The following is a 23,811-nucleotide window of genomic DNA, read 5'->3' on the forward strand; positions in this document are numbered from 1 at the left end:
TGCTTGAAGAATAAGAACCTGCTTTAGAACAATTTATCTGCTGTATAAATCAGTATCTTGATTATTTCCAAGCTTACGTCTTTTCATGTGATTTTCCACTGTTCTGCTGTCTGTCATGTCTAGTAACCTTATTATGGGTATCACAGGCCCTCTATGACTGAGCCTGACTCCTCCCCTTTATGATTGGCTCCTCCCCCTGCGCCCCCGCTCCTTCAACAGGATTTGAAGGCGAGGAGAGAGGGAGGGGGCAAAGCCGAGAGAGAAACAAAAAACGTGACTAGGCACCCAAAGCGTCCTGTTATGCAACAACTGACCTACTAACATACATTTAGAGACTCAGAGAGAGAAGCAGAGAGAGAGAGAGAGAGAGAGAGAGAGAGAGAGAGAGAGGGAGAGAGAGAGAGAGAAAGAGAGGGGGGAATTGGGGCAAACATGACATGTGTAGCGCATTGAAAACAAGCAGCACTGTGTTCACACTCGCATATACCTGCACTAATAGAAGAGCTGGTGTTTGGAAAGTGACGGACCTAGTGTTGGTGTATGTTTATGTGGATGAGAGCAGCATCTGATGCTATTAGTGGATAGTTAAAACAGGGCATTCTCAAACAAAACAAGGTAAGCTTTTATTATTATTAATAACTGAATAATGTAATTTCTACTTTTGATATAGTGTATGCAATTTTGATTGCTTATCTATTTAGCATTTTGCAGTTTTTTTTAACTCCATGCACATTTGTTTTGGTGCTTGCAATTTTCTCAATGTCAAGGCAAGATATTCAACGTCTCCGTTAGAGAAGGGGGGTGTGTGATGGGAGGTAGATGAGGTTGGTAGACAGAGGTTATGAGATTGATCCAAGGCAGAAAAAAAAAATGGGGTGTGATAATGGAAACACGGGAATGGTATATTGGAGGAGTGCCAGTTGTAATGAGGCAGGGTCCATACTTACTGTTGTGTTATGGTGCTTACATTCATATATTTGCAATTGTGTGGTCCATTCAGGGTCTGTTTAGTGTCTTGATCGTAGTTTTGCTGGTTGTTGATTTTTGTTAAGCAGCACAAAAATAATAATAATAATAATAATAATAATAATAATAATAATAATAATAATAATAATATTAAAAACAATAATACAACAACATTGTTATTATTATATTTATTATATTTATTATATTTTTCTTCTTCTTCTTCTTCTTCTTCTTCTTCTTATTATTATTATTATTATTATTATTATTATTATTATTATATGTTGCAGTTGCAGTCTCAAACACTCGTTCTGTTTTGGGTTAGTAGGCTAGTCAGACAACTGGAAAAATCCCATGCAGGCTCCGAGGACACACTTCTCTCCGTCACGTGTAGCAGCTCTTTGTAAAGGTTAAAGCGGCTGTGCAGCCCTCTGGGTTAACCCTTTAGTAGCCGATCAGTCTGAAGGAGCACAACACAATCCAGAGCACATCTACAGACAGGCATGATCTTCCGCCCCTGGATACATGTGGACATTTCGCTTTGTACATCTTTGGCTTTGTTTACGCGCTTGGGCAGCCACACAGAGAAAGGATGAAGAATGTTGAAGTTCACGGGCTCTGCTGAGTGCATGCGCTGCCAGGTGAGCTGTGGATCAGAACATCTGGATCAAATGTGGGTCATGTGTTTGTCAGGGATTTTGGGCTTTATTTTGAGCTGCGAATGTGGTCGTATTCATTCTTAAGAACATGGCTGTTGGATTTGTGTGGATTGTTTGTGGAGATGTGCGTATTTTGGGGGATTTTTAGCGCAAAGTTGGGTTCATGCAGTCGCCTCGGGTGACTGACGATCCGATTAAATATGCATGAGGAAGATTCGTCAGACAGTGCAACAAAGGAGGCATGCGGGGTAACATATTTTTCACATTGTGCTGCTATGTGAGGGATTACATGCTTTGCGCACAACCATCGATTTTACATTAAAAAATAATAATTTGATATTGCCGGAATGAACAACTCCGTTAGGCTGTAGACTCAGCTGGAGCATAATATCGTAACTTGTATACAAATTTAAAATAAACATATATGTTATATATATATATATATATATATATATATATATATATATATATATATATATATATATATATATATATATATGTGTACATTAAAATGTGTGTCAAACACTTTATTTTGAAAGAGAAACTTAATCTTGGCCTCATTTTTTTTACACCGGCTTTGTGGTTTAGCGCTGCACATGCACATGGTCATCATGGTCATTTCCCCTGCGTTAAGTCATCACATGCAATAACATTTTTAAAACAAAAACGCGATTTTAAAATCGATTTAAAAGAGATTTCTTAGATTTCACAGAGTGGTTAGGTTTTGTTTTCTTGTAGTGTTCAGGAAAGCTTGTATTCGTCTTTATAGTTGGATGAGGCATAACTGGAGGCATCTTTGAAATTGTAAGTTCTGTATGTGCCATATGTGTATATCGTATAGGAGGCGTTATGTAGGTTGCATAATTTGAATTAACTAATTAAAGTGGATTAAAGAAGGGGCAGATTACGCAACCGGCGGAAACCCGTAGTCTGTGGCGATGCTGGGCTGCGATGTGCTGTGGAGCGGCCGTTGCCAATTGGTTGGCAAACACTAGGTCTCTATGCCAGCCATGAATGTAGGTCACATTGGGCTCGTGAGAGGGGAGTGGAGGAGGGGGGGCGCACTCAACCGCCTCTGACTAGAAAAGCAGACTCAAACACCACCAAAGTATATCCCCTCCCCGCCATAACAAAGAAAAGAGACGGGTATGCGGAAATAGGAGAATGTCACAGTGATAGACGGCGACATAAAAAGTATCATTTTATTCATCAAAACATAGACATTTATAATGTGTTTTTAAACCTATTACATCATTGAGGTGGACTGCAGAGACCACTGTGGTTCTTCTGGTTTGACACAGGTCTAATAGCCTAAATACACCTGTGGGAGGGAAGTTCATGTAGCAGTTTCATCCTGTCCCACTTAATGGCCTCTTGACTTTCTCGGGGTTTCCTGGCACATGTAAGATGATAAAAGAGGAGGGCTGTGCTTTGTTATTGTGCTGTGGTTTGGAGCCAGCACAGAGGCGAATTACAGCATTTAGTAGGCCTCAGGAGTGCATGTGACTGGTGCAACACATGGACTGAGTCACTCAGCTTTTTTTCCTTTTCCAGAGAGGGGTTATATGGCCCTGTGTGTTCTTGGAACAAGCATCCAGCTTGGATCGGACTCTGCCTTCCTGGCATGCTGCCCATTCTTAACCAACCCCCTGTTTTCGCTTTCCTTTTTTTTTTTTGCTTGAAAAGCCAAAGTTTGCCCCCAGACTTGGAATTCAAGCAGACCCCATCCATGACCCCCAACTCTGCACCACGTGCCATACATTGCATTCTTCCCAGAGTGAGGGGGGCTAACAGTTTCATCATTCTCTCTTTTTTTTCCCTGTAAAGCAACCCCCCCCTCCCTTTTTATTTTAGACCTGCTCTCATTTCCTGAAACGCTTTGCAGGAACACGTGCACAGGGGTTTGAACTCACGCCGCTGTTTCCAAAGCTCATTGCCACATTTAGCCTCTTGCAGGGGCCGGCCCTGTGGTTGTGTGAGTGAGTGCAACTTGGATTCTATTCCTGTGCTATCATTCCACAAGTGCCACATAGACCCAGTGATGACAAGTGAAGACTATATGATAAATTGGAAAGAGTAATGTAGGTCAGGGGAATGTGTGCAGAGGACCGGGGTTGTGGTGCACTGTAGGTTCCTTTTTTTAAAGCTGGATTTATTTGCATATTCGCAGGAACATTTGTTGCTTCTTTTTAACTTGCTTTTGCAGCAGAGACGTTTATTTCTGCTGTTGTGGCTATAATCAGCTCCGGAATAAATAAATCTCTTGGGATTTGGATGACAGGAGAGGGTGAATGAAATGGGTTACAGAATGAGCTGTGAATGAGAGTCGCACCTTCGTATGATTCAGTCTTATTCAAATCATGATTGAATATTAAAGAGAGACAGAAAATACACGGGGAGCCATCACAGTGCCACTGTGAGTTATTTCAGCCCCTGAGTTCATACATGTGTTCTAGCTCAATGTGGATGTACTGAGGATAAGTAACATATGCACTCTGTGACATCAATTAAGGCCCTTTTGTTACAGAACTTTGAATGTAACCATTTGCTTTTGGTCATGTCAAACCAGTGGTTCAGAGGAAGGGGGAGAAAGTCCAATATGATTGGCTACCCTTTCCGTTTCCCCCCTTTTTTGTTGCTATGGGTGACACATTCCTTCTATTGATGCAATACCAACATTGTCGCAACTGCCTCTGGTATTCCCCCTTGCCTAGCTACAGTATAATCTCATCACTATCCCTCTCTTTGTTTGAACCCTCCCTTATTGATCCCCATTCATTTCTTACCTCCGTTCCAATTGCGGTCTATATTTAAACAGTGCTCTAATTCTCCGCTGCTCCTTGTTTTTTTTGATCCCCCCTCCGTCTCTCTTTGTCTGTTTCTCTGATCTCCGGCTGCTTCACCTCTCCAAAGCTCAGCTGACCTATATTCGCAGCGAGCCGTACAGTGAGGCTTGTGTTTACAGAGCGAGGCCGGTCCCAAGTTTCTGGGTCAGTGGGACATGCTGAGAAAAAACTCTCTTGGCTCATTCTTCCGCTCATGTGCCAACCAGCCACATGTTAGACGCTCACGTGGATGACCTGAAACAATTTAGCAAAGTAGAGGGAAGAAAAATCCAGACATTGGCAAACACTTATGAATGAACTGTTGCTTCTGGGATTAGGTTTGAGCCTCTCGGGGGTTCTTAAGCATCTTCAGTTTCTCATTGTTCATTAAATCTGGAATTAAATTCATAATCATGGTGAGGGTATGCTTGTAGTTACATAATGGTGTCTGATCCAGGGAAAGAGACAGTAAAACAAGTACAAACACCTCGTCAGATAATGAGATTAAAAATTCAAAATATGGGTCAAAATAAACTGCATCTGTTATTACTCGATCCATGCGTATGACAAAGAATGTGTCATTTTTTAAATTTTTTTTATGTATTTGGTGTGCCAATACTTTGTAGAACTCATTCTGCAGGCTCATGGTAAATGGAGTGAAGAAACAATCCTTTGTTAGCTGTCTGACATTAAAAAAGTTAAAGTCATGCGGAAACTGCACGTTATTCTTGACATTATTCTTCCAGGAAGTCTTTATGTGTTATTAATACTAAGAAGCAGGTAAATGCTTTCTTTTTGTGAAATGTGTGTCAAAAATAATTTCATAATTACTCATAATATCTGTCACTCTGGTTTTGTCTGGTAACACACCTATTCAGCTCAGTGCAGCTGACTCTCAGCTGAATTAAAGTAATGACACACTTATGTGCATAGCCGAGATTTTCCATCCACCCTAGTGTTTTAACCAAATGTTTACAGGCAGTGTTATTCAGTCTGTGTCTTTCCTCTGACCTATATTTATTGATGCCCCACCTTCAGACTTCCCCCACACCTCCAAACCTCTAAGTATCAGCCTCTTTATCCTTGACCTGCACTGGCTGCTGCCTTTGTCTGCCTCATCTGCTCACTATGCATCATTGATTTTTGCACTGAGTTGTTTTGGAGAGGAATGCTGCCACATGAACGCATTTGGGGGTTGGGGGGACGAGTTTTTCTCCAACCGTGTTTGTGGAGGATGTTTTTATAGGAATTTATAAAATGAAATATTCTAAAATAGATCCAGGGAACACTACCAACCCCACATCTGACTCACTCTTTGTTCTGTCTGGCTCAAACACTCATCAGGCGAAGATAAAAAAAGAGTTTATGCTTCAACAGTCTAGCTTTTTTGGCACTCGACATGTGTTAGACTGATGCAATTTCTGCGCTGATTCAGCATTCATTTCATGTGTCTTGACAGAAACTGTTGACGCCTTTCTTAATTACCATCTTTTAATATCAGCTGTTCCAAAAAAGCAACTACTGGTTGACAAAAAAGAGACTGGATTTTAAGCCTTGCATTGAACTCGGTACCCTCGTTACATCACAAAAGTCAACATCAACATGTCAGGCTAAGGGTCAGGGGTCATAGGCTGCAGACAGAGCAGATCAATAGCAAGGCCAAAAGGTCAGACAGTGAGGTCTAGTGACCATTTACTGGTTGCCAGGGGAGACGCTGTCAGTTAAAGCCAGACATGCAGACATGATTAACAGCAAAGGAATCATGTTTGGGTGTGTCTCTGGTCTTTGTGAATACTAAAGACATATTAACATTAGAGGAAATGGCTGTGAAATAAAATTTAAATAATTAATAAGAAGTCTAATGTTAGAATGCATATGTGAGCAATGGAAGTCCACATGGATTAACATATCCTTTTCCTTCTCTTGTTTTTCTCTGCAGCTTTTTATCAGCCAATCACTGAGAAAAGACAGACAGACAAAGGGAACAAGCCTCCCCAAGAGATTGACATGCTGAGGAAGTCGTGCTGCCCTACATCCTGCTGGTTGTGAGGAGATCAAGGACTTTCGTGGACCAGCTTAGTGGTTGAGCGTGCCATTCTTATGCTTAACCTGGATCAGACAACAACTGAAAAGCAAGACGAAGAAAGACTGATCTGATACAATTAACGTCTGTGAAAAGTCTAGACACTGAACCATCAAGTTGATAAATGAGGGTTGAGCGCCAGCTGTTCTTTATCTTTTTGGCCACCTTGGACACTTGAGTTCATCCTTGCTATAACTCCACTGCAATATAGAGACCAAGAACTTTGGGAGAAAACTTTGAAAATCTATTTTTGTCAGTGCCCGCTCCTTCCCTTGACCTCCCTGGTTCTTCCCCAGTTGCTAAGGACATATTTCAAACTGGCTGCCACCAGACAATAATGGAAAATCTGACATCAGCTCTCAAGACATTAAACAAACCCTCAGGGAATGACCTAAACAGCCTTGAGACCTTCAGTGGTTATGAAGATTCGTCAAACCAAGGGAGTCCATCTCGCATGGGGCGCATGATCAAGCCTAAACCCAACATGAGCTGCAGGAGAAAACGTGAATTCATCTCTGATGAGAAAAAGGATGCCTCCTATTGGGAGAAACGGCGCAAAAACAATGAAGCAGCCAAACGCTCCCGGGAGAAGCGGCGTCTCAATGACATGGTTTTGGAGAATCGTGTCATTGCATTGAATGATGAGAATGTGAGGCTCAAGACAGAGTTGCTCCAGCTGAAGCTGCGCTTTGGCCTTATAAGCACTGCTTCCTACATTGAGAAGAGCCAACAGATTAGTGTGAGCAGCAACAGCGGAAATGGAGGCTCCTCCTCCTCTTCGTCCACCCAGTACTACTCCAGTGGTTACTCCAGTGGTTCTCAGGTGATGATGAACTCTGATTCCTCAGAAACAGAGCAGTCAGTGCATGGTGACAGCCACATGCAGCTGGCGAAGTACTCTCCACGTGGATCACTCTCTGACATGTCAGATGCATCCTCCAGGGACAGCCCCGAGCCAATGCCTTTTGAAATAAAACAGGAAGGTGACAGGCTTGAGATGGACATTGCCAATGGCACCACCACCCAGATCATGTTCAACATCCACCGTGGTCTGGCCTCTGTGCCCACTCACCACCAAATCCAGCAGCACTCTCAGGGGCTAGAGGGTGCATATCATGGCCAGCAACAGCAGCAGCATCACCTTCACCAACAACAACCCCATCAGGAGCATGTTACCACTGTCAGCCAGCCTGCACCTCACCCACCTGCTGCCCAGAGGAGCGTCATTCTGTATGGCTCCAGCAGTGCCTCCTATCCAGTGGACACCCTGACTAGGCCCCAGGATGTCCATCCACAAGCATCCCAGAAGTCAATCACTGAGGGCTCCACAGAGGCGCTCGCTGTCGTGAGAAAGCAGCTTGAGAGAAGATCATTAGATTCATCTTCATATGAGCGCTCAGACAGTCGCAATGAGGTTGCTGATGGACAGAATTACAAAGTTTGCCAACTTCCACAGCAACACCTGCAGCAGGAGCAGCAGTACCAGCAAGAGGGCGAAACAACTTCAGGGCTCCTCCACAAACAAATGGAGGGAGTCAACCAATCCAACCTGTACCACCATCTCCAGCAGCCTCACCATTTATACCTCAGTGCCCAAGACGAGGAGCCGCCTGTGCTCACCTATGAGGGTGAGCCAAGAAAGGAGGTGCGCTACCAAGGCCAACCTTGCAGCTCCAGCAAAGACACCTCATCCAGTGATGGAGATCCCCGCAGCTCTGACAAAGATGCCTCCACAGATGACGATGACTTTCCCTCCTCGTCCTGCTCAGATACGGGCAGCTACAACAACCAACATCATTCTGGCCTCCTTCGACCTGCCTCACCTTTGCCCTCTTCCCAGGGCTGTTCTCAGTCCCAAAGCCGGGATCCTCAGGGGGAGGTGAAGGGCACGGCATTGCCTCACAAACTCAGACTCAAACACCGGGCCATGAGCTCTGGAAGCAGCAGTGGCCACTCCTCTGGCCAGGAGTCCCCCACAATGCCTTCCTCTGCAACACCCCCTCCCCTGCCCCAGCACCCCTACTTGTCCCTCATGCATCAACCGAACATTAACCAGGGGAGCCAAGATGAGGTCTGTAATCAAGCAGCTTCAGTGGAGGGGGCCAGGAAGGAGAGCGGGAAAAAAGACACAAGTGGACGACGAAATAAGAGGCGAGATTAGGTGACCTATAAAAGTAGTCACAACTTGCGCATAAGACAATTCTCGTCTAAGAACTACCCTGCCATCATGCCTTTTCCCTATAATTGAACACCTTTCTAAAGCCCTTGGGACAGGAAGCTGGGCTTTTCTATTCCCCTACCCTTCTGAATATCACCAAAAAGAATGGACAATTTGTAGGGCTGTATTATATTTGTATATATTGTATAGATGTATCATTTCTTACATCCTCTCCATACTTACAGAAGCACTTTTGTTTATACGATAAGAGGAGGAATGGAACTGCCTGCTTTTCTATCTTTTTCATCAACAATATCCAGCAGAGTCCATCAGCAACCATCAACATTTCGATCACTTACAAACAAGAATGTAGAAAAAGTTTAAAGCTTTATCAGTACTATAAATTTGGTACATATCTGACTGTAGACAAACATACACTCGTATGGCTATCTGCCTTAATTAAAATCAAATGCAAACATACACTTGGGGCATTCCCTAGACCAAAGAAGCACCAACACTACAAATATGAAGTTCCATACCTCTTCCCAGACCCTACCTCTACCTACCCATACTTTCCCAGTCATCTCCTTTATTACACAAAAGATCGCCATTACCATTATTTTTTAAGTACTTGTTCTGTATATTACTGTGATATATGAATATATGTATCTACTATAAATATATATTTTACAAGGAATTTGAATACAAATTCAACAAAAATAAAACAAACCTACAGCGCCAAAAGAGGGTTTTGAAAGTGACCATCCTATTATGAATCATTATTACTGTACAGCCACATTTCTCCAGCAGGACCCATTTAAATTGAAACGCCTCACTTTTGATTGTCAAGCTTTAGCATTACTCTTTTGTTAATGCCCTGTTTACACAGAAATGGCCGCCCAGTTTGGGGCGCCAACAGCACTGAATGGAGAACCTGTTGTTTCCTGAGGCAAAGGCCTCATTAAAATGTTTGAATTTCTTTACCTTTAACCAGCCTTTGAATATGTGGTGGAATTCACCAGCTGCAGGCTATAAGCCTTTAGTTTATTTGAGCTTTATCAACCATATCTTGTTGTTGTAGATGTTGTTACCATTCACTGGCCCAATGTATTTATTTCCCTCTTCTTCACATGCCCATCACTGTAGAAAAGCCCACAGGAACATAGACAGTGAATGTGTACAAACCTTTTTAGATAGATATTACTGCCTTGAGTTTAAATTGTAATGTGGGCATGGGAGGCCAGGGGCAAAACCAGGTAGTCAAATTCATGTAATAACATTACAGTGCACTGAGTTTTAAACAAGTTCGCTCTTAATGCCATAAGAAAGGAGCCTTGTATACTGGAAATTTCCTAAATAATAAGAGGTTCCATGCTGTGACCAAATAGGACCATTGATGATTGAGTTTTTGTTAAATTAATCTCTCTAAATAGATGTCTGCATATGACAACAATTCTATTGCTGGGAGTGTTTTCATTACTGCTTGTAGCTAGGTAGTATTGACCGGCAGGAGAACATTTCTCAAGGAAAGCCAACTCACTGGGCAAAAGCCTTTTTACAGAATCAATTTGCAATCATTGGTCGATAATAAAGTGTTTAATTAATCTCTATAAACACATATCTGCTCATAGAGATCAATTAAACAAGCTTATCCCTAGCATTGCCCTAATCTCCATATCCTTTCTTGTGCCTCAATGTGCTGGTCAGACTGCAACATCGATCATCTTCAAAGGACAACAGACTTATGATTGCGACATCATTTTTCTGTTCTCTACTACTGGTCACACCAGCAGCCCCCCAAAAATGCCTGTTGCTCATTATCCTTAGACTAAATTAAGGGTTCATAATGTTGGGAAATGAAAGCTGAAGTGAAACCAAATTTCCTGAAACCTCAAAATTTCCAAACACAATTTGAGCTAAAATCATGGAAATAAATATGTCCCTTGTTTCCCATGTGCCTCAATTCGTTTGTAGGGGTTTATCATCCCTTCTTCTTGGTAGTTCTGCTTCTGGGCAGCGATGAATTCTCTGCACTGGATCCTTGTTTCACGTTTGGCTGTGTACCATGTTTGGCTTTTGGTGCTCGTGTATAAATGTAAAGCTTTCCCTTACCCTGACGACACTGTAATGTTTATTTCATTGGTTTTTATATCCTCTTTTTTCGTCAAGGTGTTGTAAAAATTTTCCTTTATACTGTGTCTTTTCTTCTATTGACAGTGATGACATGTATTTGCCTAATTTCTCCTCCCCTCTCCCAACTTTTTTCCAGTGTGTATTAATCAGTAATGTTTGTGGTTTTTGCTGATGGTTTTAAGAAAAAGACAAGAGGACAAAAAAGAGGCAGAGTGGTGTTTCTAGATGGGTGGTGGTTGGACTGGTCATTACCATCACTTCTTTTGACATGAATACATATGTAAAGACACTAATGTTCATTGTGGAAGATGGGAGCATTTCAAGACCGAAAATAAAATAAAAGAATGTGGACTTTTTCAACATATCATGAAATGAATATTTTTCTCTGTTTTTTTACTAGTGTATGCGTGGCTTAGCAATATGACACCAGTTTGAATGTTAAGCACCTTTGCACAGACTCTTCTTAACCTAGCCCTCAATATAGGGTTAACGCTAAACCAGACAGTGATTCCAATCAGTCAGAGACTTTGGTTTTTAAACAGCAGACGACACATCAGTCTGTTTATTTATTAATCACCGATTGACATCACAGACTAGATCCCTATGATCAACTTAACAGAATAAATTAGGGCAATAATACAACCAATTCCTTCAGGTACATTTTTTGTACACTACATTATATAAAGTATCTTTCCTGTAAAATATTCAGTTGGTTGTACATAATCCCTTCTCAAAAACTTGAACCTAAAGATTGACAGCCCCGCCCTTTTTCCAGTGTGCAGAGATTACTTTGTATGGAGCTTAAAATCATTCCCCACAGCCCAACATGCTCCTTTTGGAAACCACGGCTAATCTGCAATGCGAGAAGGTTCAGTGACACACTTTGCCCGATGGAGCCAGAAAACTTCCTGGCAAGCTTATCTGATGTAACACTGACCCACTTCTGCTAAAGAGACATCAGCTAGATGCATGACAGCACCATAAAAAAAAAGAACTCACATGAAGCATGACCCTCACGCATGCCAGCGCAAATTCATCTGATTATGGCCTCTGCACTTAAAGGTTGTGTTGTAACCTCTTTGATGTTACACTCAACATGACCTTGGGTGGATGTCTGAATAAAATTACCCCTGAGTTCTAAAATGATACTCTGCTTTAGGATCTTACTCTAAGCCAAATGATCACTTTTGTTGCAACAACGTGTAACAACTTGTCGTCCCGCCGAAAGGCATAATCCAGGGTAGCAAAAAAAAAAAAAGTTTCAAACTATATTAGAGGAGAGAATCGGTGCTGTGTGATGATCAGGACAAAGCTGGGGCAGAGACAGTCTGAGCCCCTGACTGCTGCTGCCAGCTCAACTGTCCTGCCAACCTCCTGGCTGTGTCCCACTGCATTCTTTGTCCTAACACAGAAAGGCAGCTGTGACATCAAAGTCCAGACTCACCGCTAATGGCACCATATTTAGAAAGACTGAATGACCCTTTAATAATCAACTTGTTCTTAACAATAATAATAATAATAATAATAATAATAATAATAATAATAATATTAATGAATGAATGTAGGTTGACTATCCAGTATGTAGGTATCATGTCAAATGTTTTTGTCCCTCCTGCCCTCTTACAAACCAAAAGAGGGTCATGTTTATAACAACATAAAGGGCAGAAGGAGGAGCACTGAAGGGGGAGAAGGAGGAGGGGAGAGGATATGCATGGAAGGGAAGTTAACACAGTGCACCAACTTGATCTAGGCCTGCAAACAAAGCGCTTCTTTGAGACTGACACATCAATGCCCTTCACAATGTTGCCAGTCATACACACACACACACGCACGCACGCGCACACACACACACACACACACACACACACACACACACACACACACACACACACACACACACACACCAATGCTCAGTCTTCTAATACACACATGAAAATAGGAGAAAAATATATAGTCTTCCACATAGCACCCATGGGATCATACCAAGGTGACACTCCCTGCAGGATTTTGCTGCATCCCTTTTTCCCTGATTTGAATGGCTGCTGCGCTGGAGCTCACATAAACAGGTCAGGAGGGAAAGTAGGTCATTGAGTGCGAGAAGAGAGGAAAGTAGAAGTAAGTATCCACTGATGGTGGATGGATCGATGAAGGTTATATGGCTCCATCCGTGTCACTCATGTTGCCTTTGGCAGGAGAGATGCCCCCGGCTCTCAGAAAAAAAAGGGCTCTCATGTTACCTGGCTCCCCTTCACCCCTGGGGAAAGTTCAGGTTAGTAGAGCATGAAAGGAGGGAGGGAGATGAGGCAGAGCAAGAGGGTGAGCAAGGGAGGGGGGTGCACCCAAGGTTGGCAAGGAGATAGTTTGTTTTCAAGATGACACATCAGAAGTATCTGACAAAATCTTAGAGCAGCTTTCAAGTCAGGTCAAAGTTAGGTAACACACCTAAAACAGTCTGGAGCCTGCATACTGTAAAGCAGAACTATCTAGTTTGTATGTCACAGTTGACACACATAGGCATACAGTGATCTGCATGGTATGCAAATTAGGACTTTGAGTATAAACACTTCTCTTCCTCGACCTCCTTTCTGAACTAAAACTGTCATCTTTCTCCTATAGCTGCTCGGCAAACACACATGTGCATACAAGTGTGTGTTGCGTATGCACAAGTATACCTGAAGACTACACGTGAGGTATGTGTAGCAATGATACAGATGGTTTCACAACTCTACTGCTGCTGACATGACCTACTTGTCAAGGATCACAACCTGGATTGCAAAATTACAAACAGTGGCCTTACTCACATAACCATGTTTCCTTATCTAACCTACATGGAATATTGACGTCATAATATACGCAGTGCACAGGATTTTTTTAAATTTTTTATGTAGCCATCCTGGCTTGGAAAGTGTTCCAATATTAAAAGCCAAGATCAAAAATTGTTTGTGCTTACATAACAAAGGTTGCAGCTTGAGGCTCAGTGTACGTCTCATCTTCTTGTTATTAAGCAATAAGAAGCACAGGGAGTGCTGTCTGATGAAACAATAAAGAAACCGGAGGGAAGAGCTGTGAGAAATAAAGGGGGAATATATTTCAGTGAAGTCACAAATCAGTGTAAAATTAAAAGCAATGATCAGTGTGAGTTTATTAGTGAGCTGCTTCAGCTAAAGATAACCTGTTACAGTAAATAGGAAAGCATCTGTAGTTCTCGCAAAGGGCCACAGAGAGATGAGATGGATGACACATTTTATCCTCCATGCAGTTGTTCACCTACATTCAAACTGGTCTGAAGCAGCTGGTCGACAGAAAAGAGCTGGAGCAGGGAGTAGCCTTACCCCGATTTAGCTTTGGGCGCACTGTAGCCCTCCCTCCTTTTTCTGTCTCTATCATACTCACTAGGTCAGGCAAACACACACACACACACACACACACACACACACACACACACACACACACACACACCACACAGACACACCACACACACACACACACACACACACACACACACTCCCTCAGAGGTCCTTGTTAATCTGAAGCCTCCACTGTGTCTCTACGCCAAAGCGGGAGGTGACTTTAAATGGGATGTAAGATGTGCAGGCAGGTCACCTGCAAAGGGGCTGAAGATACAGGTATTTCAGGCTAATATAGGGATGGGACATGATTTAGGAATGTTCGAATAATCATTCACTTTGTAAAAATAGAATTTACTGCCCATATTTTCTCATTTTAAAAGTAAAATTTTTCATCGTTTTCACCAGTGCCTCATTGTAATATGGTATTCCAGCCCGAGCCGCATAAGTACAAAGAGAAGAAGAATGCTAACTGATTAAATAGCAAAAGAAAAAGAAAACATTAGTAACAGTCCCTGCAATTTTCTCAGTTTCTGAATCTCACACCACTACAAACGTATTTCCAGAGGCTGAGCATTGCTGTAAAATGTAAACATTCACGCCACGCTGCTGCGTCACAGAAACACCAGTGTAAAGATTGAGACAGACACCTTCAGTCTCCGTTACTAGCATGCCAATGGGTAGCGTAAAGTATTTGGGCTTGAAATGCCCATCCCTAAAGGCTACAAGTGAAAGCTTTTCAAAAGCAAATGGTACCTGAAAACTCAACTTAAATAAGAAATGCAGTACAAACAGGTATTTGGAGTTAGTTACTTCCCATCACAGGTGACATCTGAGTTCAATATGCTGTAACCAAAGTGAAACAACAACAAATGCATGAGCAAAGGAGCAGATTATGAATGTCGATGGAGGCCAAGCAGGTGAGGAACCATTGCATGGTGTAATACAAAGACTCGGCTGTGTCATTTGGCCCCAAGGCTTCCTTCCTGTATGACCACACTGCTCAAGCCCACTGCAGCTACACCCAAAAACACAAACAGCAACTCCACACCACCTCCCTGCTAAACAGTGTGTTAACTCATACAAGTGATGGAAGAGGTGGGGGTGACACAAATACCACAAATTCAGTTGTTTGTGCATTCATTGCATATCTGGTGGAGCGAGCACACCACTGCAGCTCCATCTCAACCCTCACTGAAAAGTTGCACGATACCTACCGCTTTGTTAATCATTGTCTCCAGTGGAGCTCTGCTATTGATCAGGAGTTTGTTGTATGTCAGATGTTTCCAAAAGGATCAATGACACTTCTACGACGAGGTATCAGCTAACAGCTGTCAATTCAAAGGCCAAAACAATAAGTAAAATGCTGAAAAACACTTCAACTGCATGATTTCACAGCTACAATTACACTTAAGCTGCCTATTATGAAATGGTTTAACCTCAAATGACAATTGTGTGTTCAACCTTTTTGAGAGGGCAGCCATTACATCATGCATTACATCATGATTTGTATGAACTAGGGATGTGCGTGATTAGTCGACTAACGATAAAACGTTGGCACCTAGTTGGCACCAGAATAAGTCTACTAAACTGATTATTTTCAGTTGTATTAATGTAGGCCAGTCCTCCCATGTATATAAGATTCTGCACTGATCTCAGATTTAAACACACAGAACATGTTTTTTTGAACATGTCTTTATGAGGACGACTCCCAAATCTACCTTGCTGCTAAAGAAAAATGATAAGAGCTCATTGATACCCATACTAGATTGCCTGAAGGACATCAAGGCATGGATGGCTTTTAACTTTTTAAATCTAAATGAAGATAAAACTGAGGTCATGGTGTTTGGACCCAGTCGAGCCAGTGGTGTCCCTCCTATAAACCTAGGTTCCCTGAAGACTAGCATAAACCATAGTCACCAACCTTGGCGTCAAAATGGACAGGCATTTTAAACTTGATAAACAAATAAACTCAGTAGTTAAAACCAGTTTTTATTATCTAAGGCTTTTATTTACATCTACGCCCCTCCAGAGCACTGAGGTCTGCTGATCAGATGCGTCTCGTCATGCCAAAAAGCCGACAAAGATAAGGTGTGACCAAGCTTTTTCAGTGGTAGCTCCTAAACTGTGGAATGAGCTACCCACCCAAGTCAAAATGGCCCCCAAAATGTGCCATGTTTGTAATGCACATCACAAAATGCCATATGTTTTAGCTGTTCTAAAAAGCTGTCATATTCATTATTACAGATTGTGATTAAAATTTTCAAACAGCAATTGAAAAGTGTCAAAGCCATGTTAGATATACAATGTTCAATTTTCACTGCTTGCTGGGTGTTTTCTCACTTTGAAAGACTTTTCAACTTGTCCACTAAATATCCACTACATATTATAAATATTGCTCTATGAGTGTCTATGAAAAAAATACATACACATTGGGGAAATTTAAATTGTACAAAAATATGTGGAAACCATGTGTGTATTTTTTGTATTCAAACCAATCATTATTATTCCACAGATTCTAATTTTATCAGCAACACAGAAACAATAAACTATTATTTGTTGAGGAACATTTGGGCTTCTCTCAAGGTAAATAATATATATTTATCATTTAGCATTTGCATTCAACCAAATTATTGCTAACACCAAAGTACTGTTGGGTTGCATTATATGATAGGAAGGAACACAATTCCTATCACATAGTTATGTCAGCTAGGAATAAGTTAATTGTTAACAGTAGCTGTTGGTATCCTCAGTGTCATCATCTCTTCACAGATTATGCATTTTTATGCTATGTTGTAAATCTGTAAGCGAGGTGAAGGATTTTAGTAGAGTTGTTCTGGTTGTATCTTGTAGTGAGAGCAGTATTACCAAACACTGTTATCAGCTTATTTTGGCTTGTTTCACCCAAGACGTGTTATAACCACATGCTCACTTTACCATATCCTGCTCATTTATATGGCTATTTCCTTTATGAATCAATAATTCTAAATGTATTATTGATAAATATGATTTATTGATTTCTTAATGGTTATTTTTTAATGGTTAATCTCAGTCTAAGCTGAGTCTATTGTAACAGCCCACTCTGTAGCCTTCTCAAAAAGGGCTAGTTATAACTAGCTGTTAGCACTCACATGAAAGCTCCTCCTTGTTACATTCTACACAGCAAATAATTTCAATCAGTGATATATTCGACTTTTAAAAGACAGCAAGATGAGTGTAATTGTTGAAAAACCTGTGTACAGGATGAGATCAGCAAAAATGCAAGTGTTACTTTTTCCAAAGGGAGCGCCAAAATCAACACAAAACAAAAGTTCATCACAGGAGCTTTAAACTGAACATTTCCAAGACAACAGCTGACTGAATTATCCCTAATCATCACTGTCAGTTTGTTAACATTTACCATTGTTTGAACCCATTTGCGACCCATACCATATTGAGTTTCAGTGACTTATTTGTGCGTTTGTGAAAAATTAACTATTTAGCTATGTTGTAAAACAACAACAATTCGATTAACGCAAGATGGAGTGTTTCTTTACCTTGATTGCCAATGGTTGGCTAAATCAGAAGCCTTGCAAAAAGCTAAATGATCCCATCCCTCCTAGAGGCTACAACCCCCCTCAGATAATAGACAGTGGGTTCTGGGGTTGTAAGTAGGGCTGGGCGATAATTCAATAACGATAATTATTGTGATTTTATTTTTACAATATAAGTATAACAAATGTATGATAAAATTTATATATTTTATCTATAACACAGTATCTTTGTTGGAAATTGAAATAGAATCATGCAAATTATTTCAACCTGAGAAAAATATGAAACTACAAACTAAAACTTCACAAAAAAATCTCATCTTACACAAAAGACCTGCTTCCTGTTAGCACCGTCAAAATGAGTGATTCAAGAAGTTTATCAGAGAACTAAATCCCAGATACTAACAAACCGTCTGGGGTATACTACAAAGCCAGATTTGTGGTTATCGAGGTAACTTCAGGGTTAACTCTGGATTTTCAGTACTACGAAGGTGGTTCCTGTTTTACCTGGGTAGATCACCATGGTTCCTCATGCTGAACTCCTAACCTGCTCCAGAGCAGGTTATGCTCAGGATCAGAGATCAGTTTGTAGAAAACTCCGTCCACTAACCAATCAGCTCGCTCGATCACAGAGCTCTGTGAGCTGATCGCGAGGGGAGAGGGTAGAACTGCGGTCAAGCCCACAGTGGAGAAGAGACGGGCAGGACACGTTGTCTACCTGTATGATTTTATATATACAGTGGGGCAAAAAAGTATTTAGTCAGCCACTGATTTTGCAAGTTCTCCCACTTAGAAAGATGAGAGGTCTGTAATTTTCATCAGAGGTACACTTCAACTATGAGAGACAAAATGAGAAAAAAAAATCCAGGAAATCATATTGTAGGATTTTTAAAGAATTTATTTGTAAATTATGGTGGAAAATAAGTATTTGGTCACCCACAAACAAGCAAGATTTCTGTCTCTCACAGACCTGTAACTTCTTCTTTAAGAAGCTCTTCTGTCCTCCACTCGTTACCTGTATTAATGGCACCTGTTTGAACTCGTTATCTGTATAAAAGCACCTGTCCACAGCTTAAAACAGTCAGACTCCAAACTCAACCATGGCCAAGACCAGCTCTTTGGTCTTGGCCATGGTTGAGTTTGGATTTGGTTGAGCTGTCGAAGGACACCAGGAAGACAATTGTGGACCTGCACCAGGCTGGGAAGAGTGAATCTACAATGGGCAAGCAGGTTGGTGTGAATAAATCAACTGTGGGAGCAATTGTAAGAAAATGGAAGACATACAAGACCACTGATAATCTCCCTTGATCTGGGGCCCCACGCAAGATCTCATCCCGTGGGGTCAAAATGATCATGAGAACGGTGAGCAAAAATCCCAGAACTACACGGAGGGACCTGATGAATGACCTGCAGAGAGCTGGGACCAAAGTAAGAAAGGCTACCATCAGTACACACTACGCCGAGAGGGACCCAAATCCTGCAGCGCCAGGCGTGTCCCCCCTGCTTAAGCCAGTACATGTCCAGGCCCGTCTGAAGTTTGCCAGAGAGCATATGGATGATCCAGAAGAGGATTGGGAGAATATCATGTGGTCAGATGAAACCAAAATAGAACTTTTTTGTAAAAACTCAACTCGTCGTGTTTGGAGGAAGAAGAATGCTGAGTTGCATCCCAAGAACACCATACCTACTGTGAAGCATGGGGGTGGAAACCTCATGCTTTGGGGCTGTTTTTCTGCAAAGGGGACAGGACGACTGATCCGCGTTAAGGGAAGAATGAACAGGGCCATGTATAATGAGATTTTAAGCCGAAACCTCCTTCCATCAGTGAGAGCATTGAAGATGGAATGTGGCTGGGTCTTCCAGCATGACAATGATCCCAAACACAACGCTCGGGCAACGAAGGAGTGGCTCCATAAAAGCAATTCAAGGTCCTGGAGTGGCCTAGCCAGTCTCCAGACCTCAACCCAATAGAAATTTGTTGAGGGAGTTGAAAGTTCGTGTTGCCCAGGGACAGCCCCAAAACATCACTGCTCTAGAGGAGATCTGCATGGAGGAATGGGCCAAAATACCAGCTACAGTGTGTGCAAACCTGGTGAAGACTTACAGGAAACGTTTGACCTCTGTCATTGCCAATAAAGGTTATGTTACAAAGTATTGAGTCGAACTTTTGTTATTGACCAAATACTTATTTTCCACCAAAATTTACAAATAAATTCTTTAAAAATCCTACAATGTGATTTCCTTGATTTTTTTTCTCATTTTGTCTCTCATAGTTGAAGTGTACCTCTGATGAAAATTACAGACCTCTCTCACCTTTCTAAGTGGGAGAACTTGCAAAATAAGTGGCTGACTAAATACTTTTTTGCCCCACTGTAAAATGCAGATGACAGTTAGGCTATTGATTATCTTTCCTGACATCATTTATGAACAGAGTCTGAAGTCAGATTATTCAGATGAAATTGTTTTAGGCTACTGCATTAAACATAAAACTGCGCGTGCTTATCACTTTGAATCATGTTATCATTTGTATTAGTCCTATAACCACAGCACACAGTTTGATACCGTCAGTACTGCAGCTGAAATATTACGTCTAAAACTGTCACACACGACACAAGATTAAATCAGAGTGAGAGATCACTGTCAGGGAATAAACAGAGTTATTACAGTCAGACATATCTGCACAAGTTGTAATTTGCGCATTCAAACAGTTTTTGTCTTATCCCTCAGTTCTTCCTTCATGTTTCAAACACAGCTGTGTTGAAGTTAATCTGGATTATGTGTTTAACTTCTTCATATTTTCCTAATATCAGTGCAGTGTTTGAAGTTCTTGTCAATGGGCTGACGACAGACTGTCCGTGTCTGTGATTGGTCATAAATTGCCTTCTCCGCCCCGTTCATGTAAACGCGCTCAGGGTAATTCTGGATTGACTCAATATGTTGATAACCAGCTTCGTGTGACAGACTAGCGTGATCTCCTTTGTTAAGTTCTGTGAAGCCGGATCAGGAGAAGATATCTAGGATATGCTGAACTCGCTTTGTAGTATACCCCTCTGGTTTCTTCAACCTTCACTCAGGACTAATAAACTGCCTTTAGATTTAAATGAAATCCTGATTTGTTATGTATCGTGATAATTATCGATATCAACTGATATGGAAAATATTATTGTGATGAAGTCTTTTTCAATATCGCCCGGCTCTAGTTGCGCATATCAATAAATATGTTTCTAGTTAAATGAATGGCTTGATGCTAAGTTTTCCTATTTATGGTCTTTTCAGTTGTTCAACAAGTAAGAGGCAATGAAGTATACAGGTTAAGGGGTTCCCCTATGTTTATACAATTTGCAAACCGGGAACACAGAAGACAACACAACAACATTTGAGCCCATGTCAGGGGAACATTTCTGCAGTGTGGTAAAATTACAGTTTTGCCTTTTAGATATGACAAATTGATCTAATAATAAATTCTAGATGACTATAAAGCACTTCTCACCAACAAGTCAACCTATTAGAATGTTTGAAGTGTTTAATATTTTCACATTGACATGGTTTGATGTTTTACTGTAAGGAACAAAGGGTGATACGCAACTGAAAAGAACTGTGTGTATTCAATGATTGGATAAGTCTTAAAACAAGTATTACAAAATTCTGCTTAACAAAACATCGTCATTGTTAGCATTTGGTCAGAGATAAATGTCTGCTGCTACTAGAGGGAAGCAGACTTTAAAAACACAAAGAGTCATAAACAACACTGCAGTAATCCCATCTAAATGTTGACTTAATGGCTATCAGCAGTTTTATGACGCAAACACAATAATGCTTCTTTTACTGTAACAAGCAGTGAGCTCAACACCGCAGAAATGTGAGCTATAATACGTGCAAACAGATAAGGGGCTTCTGTGTTATCTGTGCCAAAGCCTTCACTTTAAGACGTGATGCTTTTCAAAAACAACACGTCTGTTGTGTTTCTGTTATTTTTAGTTGTTTTGTGTACGAAGAAAACACAACTTGTTCTTCACACTTCATTTGCTATGCGCACATCCAAGGCCATTAGTATTGTGTTGTACATAGGAGCTGGTTGGAAAGCACCGAGTAGATATTACACAACATTAGGCAACCTGCTGCCTGTACTTATGCTTGAGTAACATGCGGCTGCCTGTGTTACTGTGGGATCGGGGCCGAGAGAGTGAGGAATGTTTGTTTTTGTTTGAGAGGGCTTAGGCAGGGGGCCCAGCTCACTGAAATGTGGTGTGTATGTGCATGGAGGTTCATGTATGTCTGTATGTGTCTGTATGTGTTTCAGTGTGTGCACGAGAAGGGAGAGTTTACTCACAGCAAATTACCCTCACTTGCCCCCCCTCTGTTTTTGTTTTCAATTCCACATCCATGGCAAAAAATTAGGTCAGCAGTCACATGTGTTGTGTTTCAGCCAGAGGAGCTACGGTAGGCTGGAAAGAGAAAACACAAGAGACACCTTAACCTTTTTGAGACACATTTCTATGACGGACTACCTAAGCTTTCAAACTTAAGGCTTTATTAGCTTTGTGTAGGCTTTTTGAGGTAATTTCTTCTCCACCCAAACACTATTAACTGAGCCTTATGGAAAACGACAGTTGGCCGTGCAATTTGCTCATTGTTGACTTTGGAAGGGCTCCAGCATCAGTGACCTTGCAGAGAGTTACAATCACAGGTGTTATTGATGTTTGTATGTAGGCCAAGCCTCAGATATGAGTGTTTACAGGCAATGGGAGTGGCAGGAACGAGGAAACAAAGAGGATTAAAGGCTGATTTATACTTCTGCGTCGAATCGACGGCGTAACCTACGCCGTAGGTCCGCGTAGCTCCCGTACCTACGCAGAGGCCTACGCACGTAGCTGACGTGCACCTCCTCCAAAATGTAACTACGCGTAGAGCCGACGCGGACCGCAAGCTCTGTGATTGGTCCGCTCGACGGCTTTGTCTTTCCCGCATTCACAGCACTTCCGGGGTCCCGGACATCGGCCACACATCGGCCGTGTATTTCATCTCCTCCTCTCTATTCTTCATGTAATCATGTCTGTATGATAAACAGCAACATGTATCAGCTGTAGATTAACAGAACACGCTCTGAATCGATGTGGAAAAGTAAACAGAGATCGTAGCGGGACCGGAAGCAGGCGGGCTATCAGAGAGACCGCACTGCCCTCAGGCGTTTCGGCGGAGAATTGCTGCGCGACACGGACACACCGACGCAGAAGTATGAGGGGCTCATGTCCGCGTCACCTGCTGCGTAGGGCGACGCAGAAGTATAAATCAGCCTTAAGTGTCACAATGATACCTAGTGTGCATGTGTTGCCTTGACATTCTTTAATGATGCACATGACAAGTGTGAACAGAAGAAGGAGCTGCACAAACAACATACAAAAAAAACAAACACCAGAGGCATTGCTCATGACTGTTTTATTAACAAAAGTGGACTCCATTTAAGTCAAGGTTATTTTCTGTGGAGGCTGAGTGGATGACGTCCACATGAAAACAGGACCAAGTGACATAAGCACTGACGTAGCTGAATAACATGCTTCTACTGAAATATGTACACCACACAGCCTTGTTTTGATTTTAATGAAGCATAATAAATGAAGCTATGTCAATTTTCAAGATGTAAGCTAATGTGTTCAGTATTGATTGTTAGCATCTTGGCTCTGACTTTGACAACTAACAAGTCATTAACTAGTCATTAACCAAGCCCAGCACCTTAATGAGTTGCGAGTACGATCAAAAAGATATTTCCTTGAAGGCGATTCGTCCAACCTTACAACACCCATAACACTCCTAAGTCAGTTTTAACTGTTGCTTGATTCATGATAATCTAATCTCTTTATACGCACAGATGTCTGAATGTGAGTGCAGGATCAGTATGCAAGGGACTGGATTTCTGGCAGCACAAAGTACTGGTCTCAGTTTGTTGTCTGGGCAGAATGACAGACCAGACTTGAATGTTGTCTCTCCACTCAAACTACATTCTTCACACCTTATGACATATTGTAAGCACATAAGAAAGGGTTGGCTGTGATATTTTAGGTTTGCTTTTATCGATTGTCCTGTGATGAATTATTATTCAACACATGAAAGAGTGA

The 23,811-nt window shown here is 41.6% G+C and overlaps 1 protein-coding gene across 3 annotated transcripts; it reads left to right on the forward strand.

Moving 5' to 3' along the window:
- The first annotated feature begins 292 nt into the window (after positions 1-292).
- Positions 293-11,193, forward strand: LOC117831998 (putative uncharacterized protein DDB_G0268364). 3 transcript variants are annotated; one of them, XM_034710940.1, is made up of 2 exons: positions 293-615; positions 6,387-11,193. In XM_034710940.1, the coding sequence occupies exon 2, from the start codon at positions 6,868-6,870 to the stop codon at positions 8,689-8,691; it is 1,824 nt and encodes a 607-aa protein (XP_034566831.1). In that variant the 5' UTR covers positions 293-615; positions 6,387-6,867; the 3' UTR covers positions 8,692-11,193. The 3 variants fall into 3 exon arrangements, with proteins under 3 accessions (XP_034566831.1, XP_034566832.1, XP_034566833.1); XM_034710941.1 differs by lacking the exon at positions 293-615 and adding an exon at positions 1,324-1,604; XM_034710942.1 differs by lacking the exon at positions 293-615 and adding an exon at positions 1,393-1,636.
- The last annotated feature ends 12,618 nt before the right edge of the window (positions 11,194-23,811 follow it).

Source organism: Notolabrus celidotus, chromosome 20 (genome assembly GCF_009762535.1).
Source record: "Notolabrus celidotus isolate fNotCel1 chromosome 20, fNotCel1.pri, whole genome shotgun sequence".
NCBI lineage: Eukaryota > Metazoa > Chordata > Actinopteri > Labriformes > Labridae > Notolabrus > Notolabrus celidotus.

Bases quoted from the DNA above. Each gene is read 5' to 3' on its own strand.
- LOC117831998 (XM_034710940.1), top strand. From the start codon at position 6,868: ATGGAAAATCTGACATCAGCTCTCAAGACATTAAACAAACCCTCAGGG.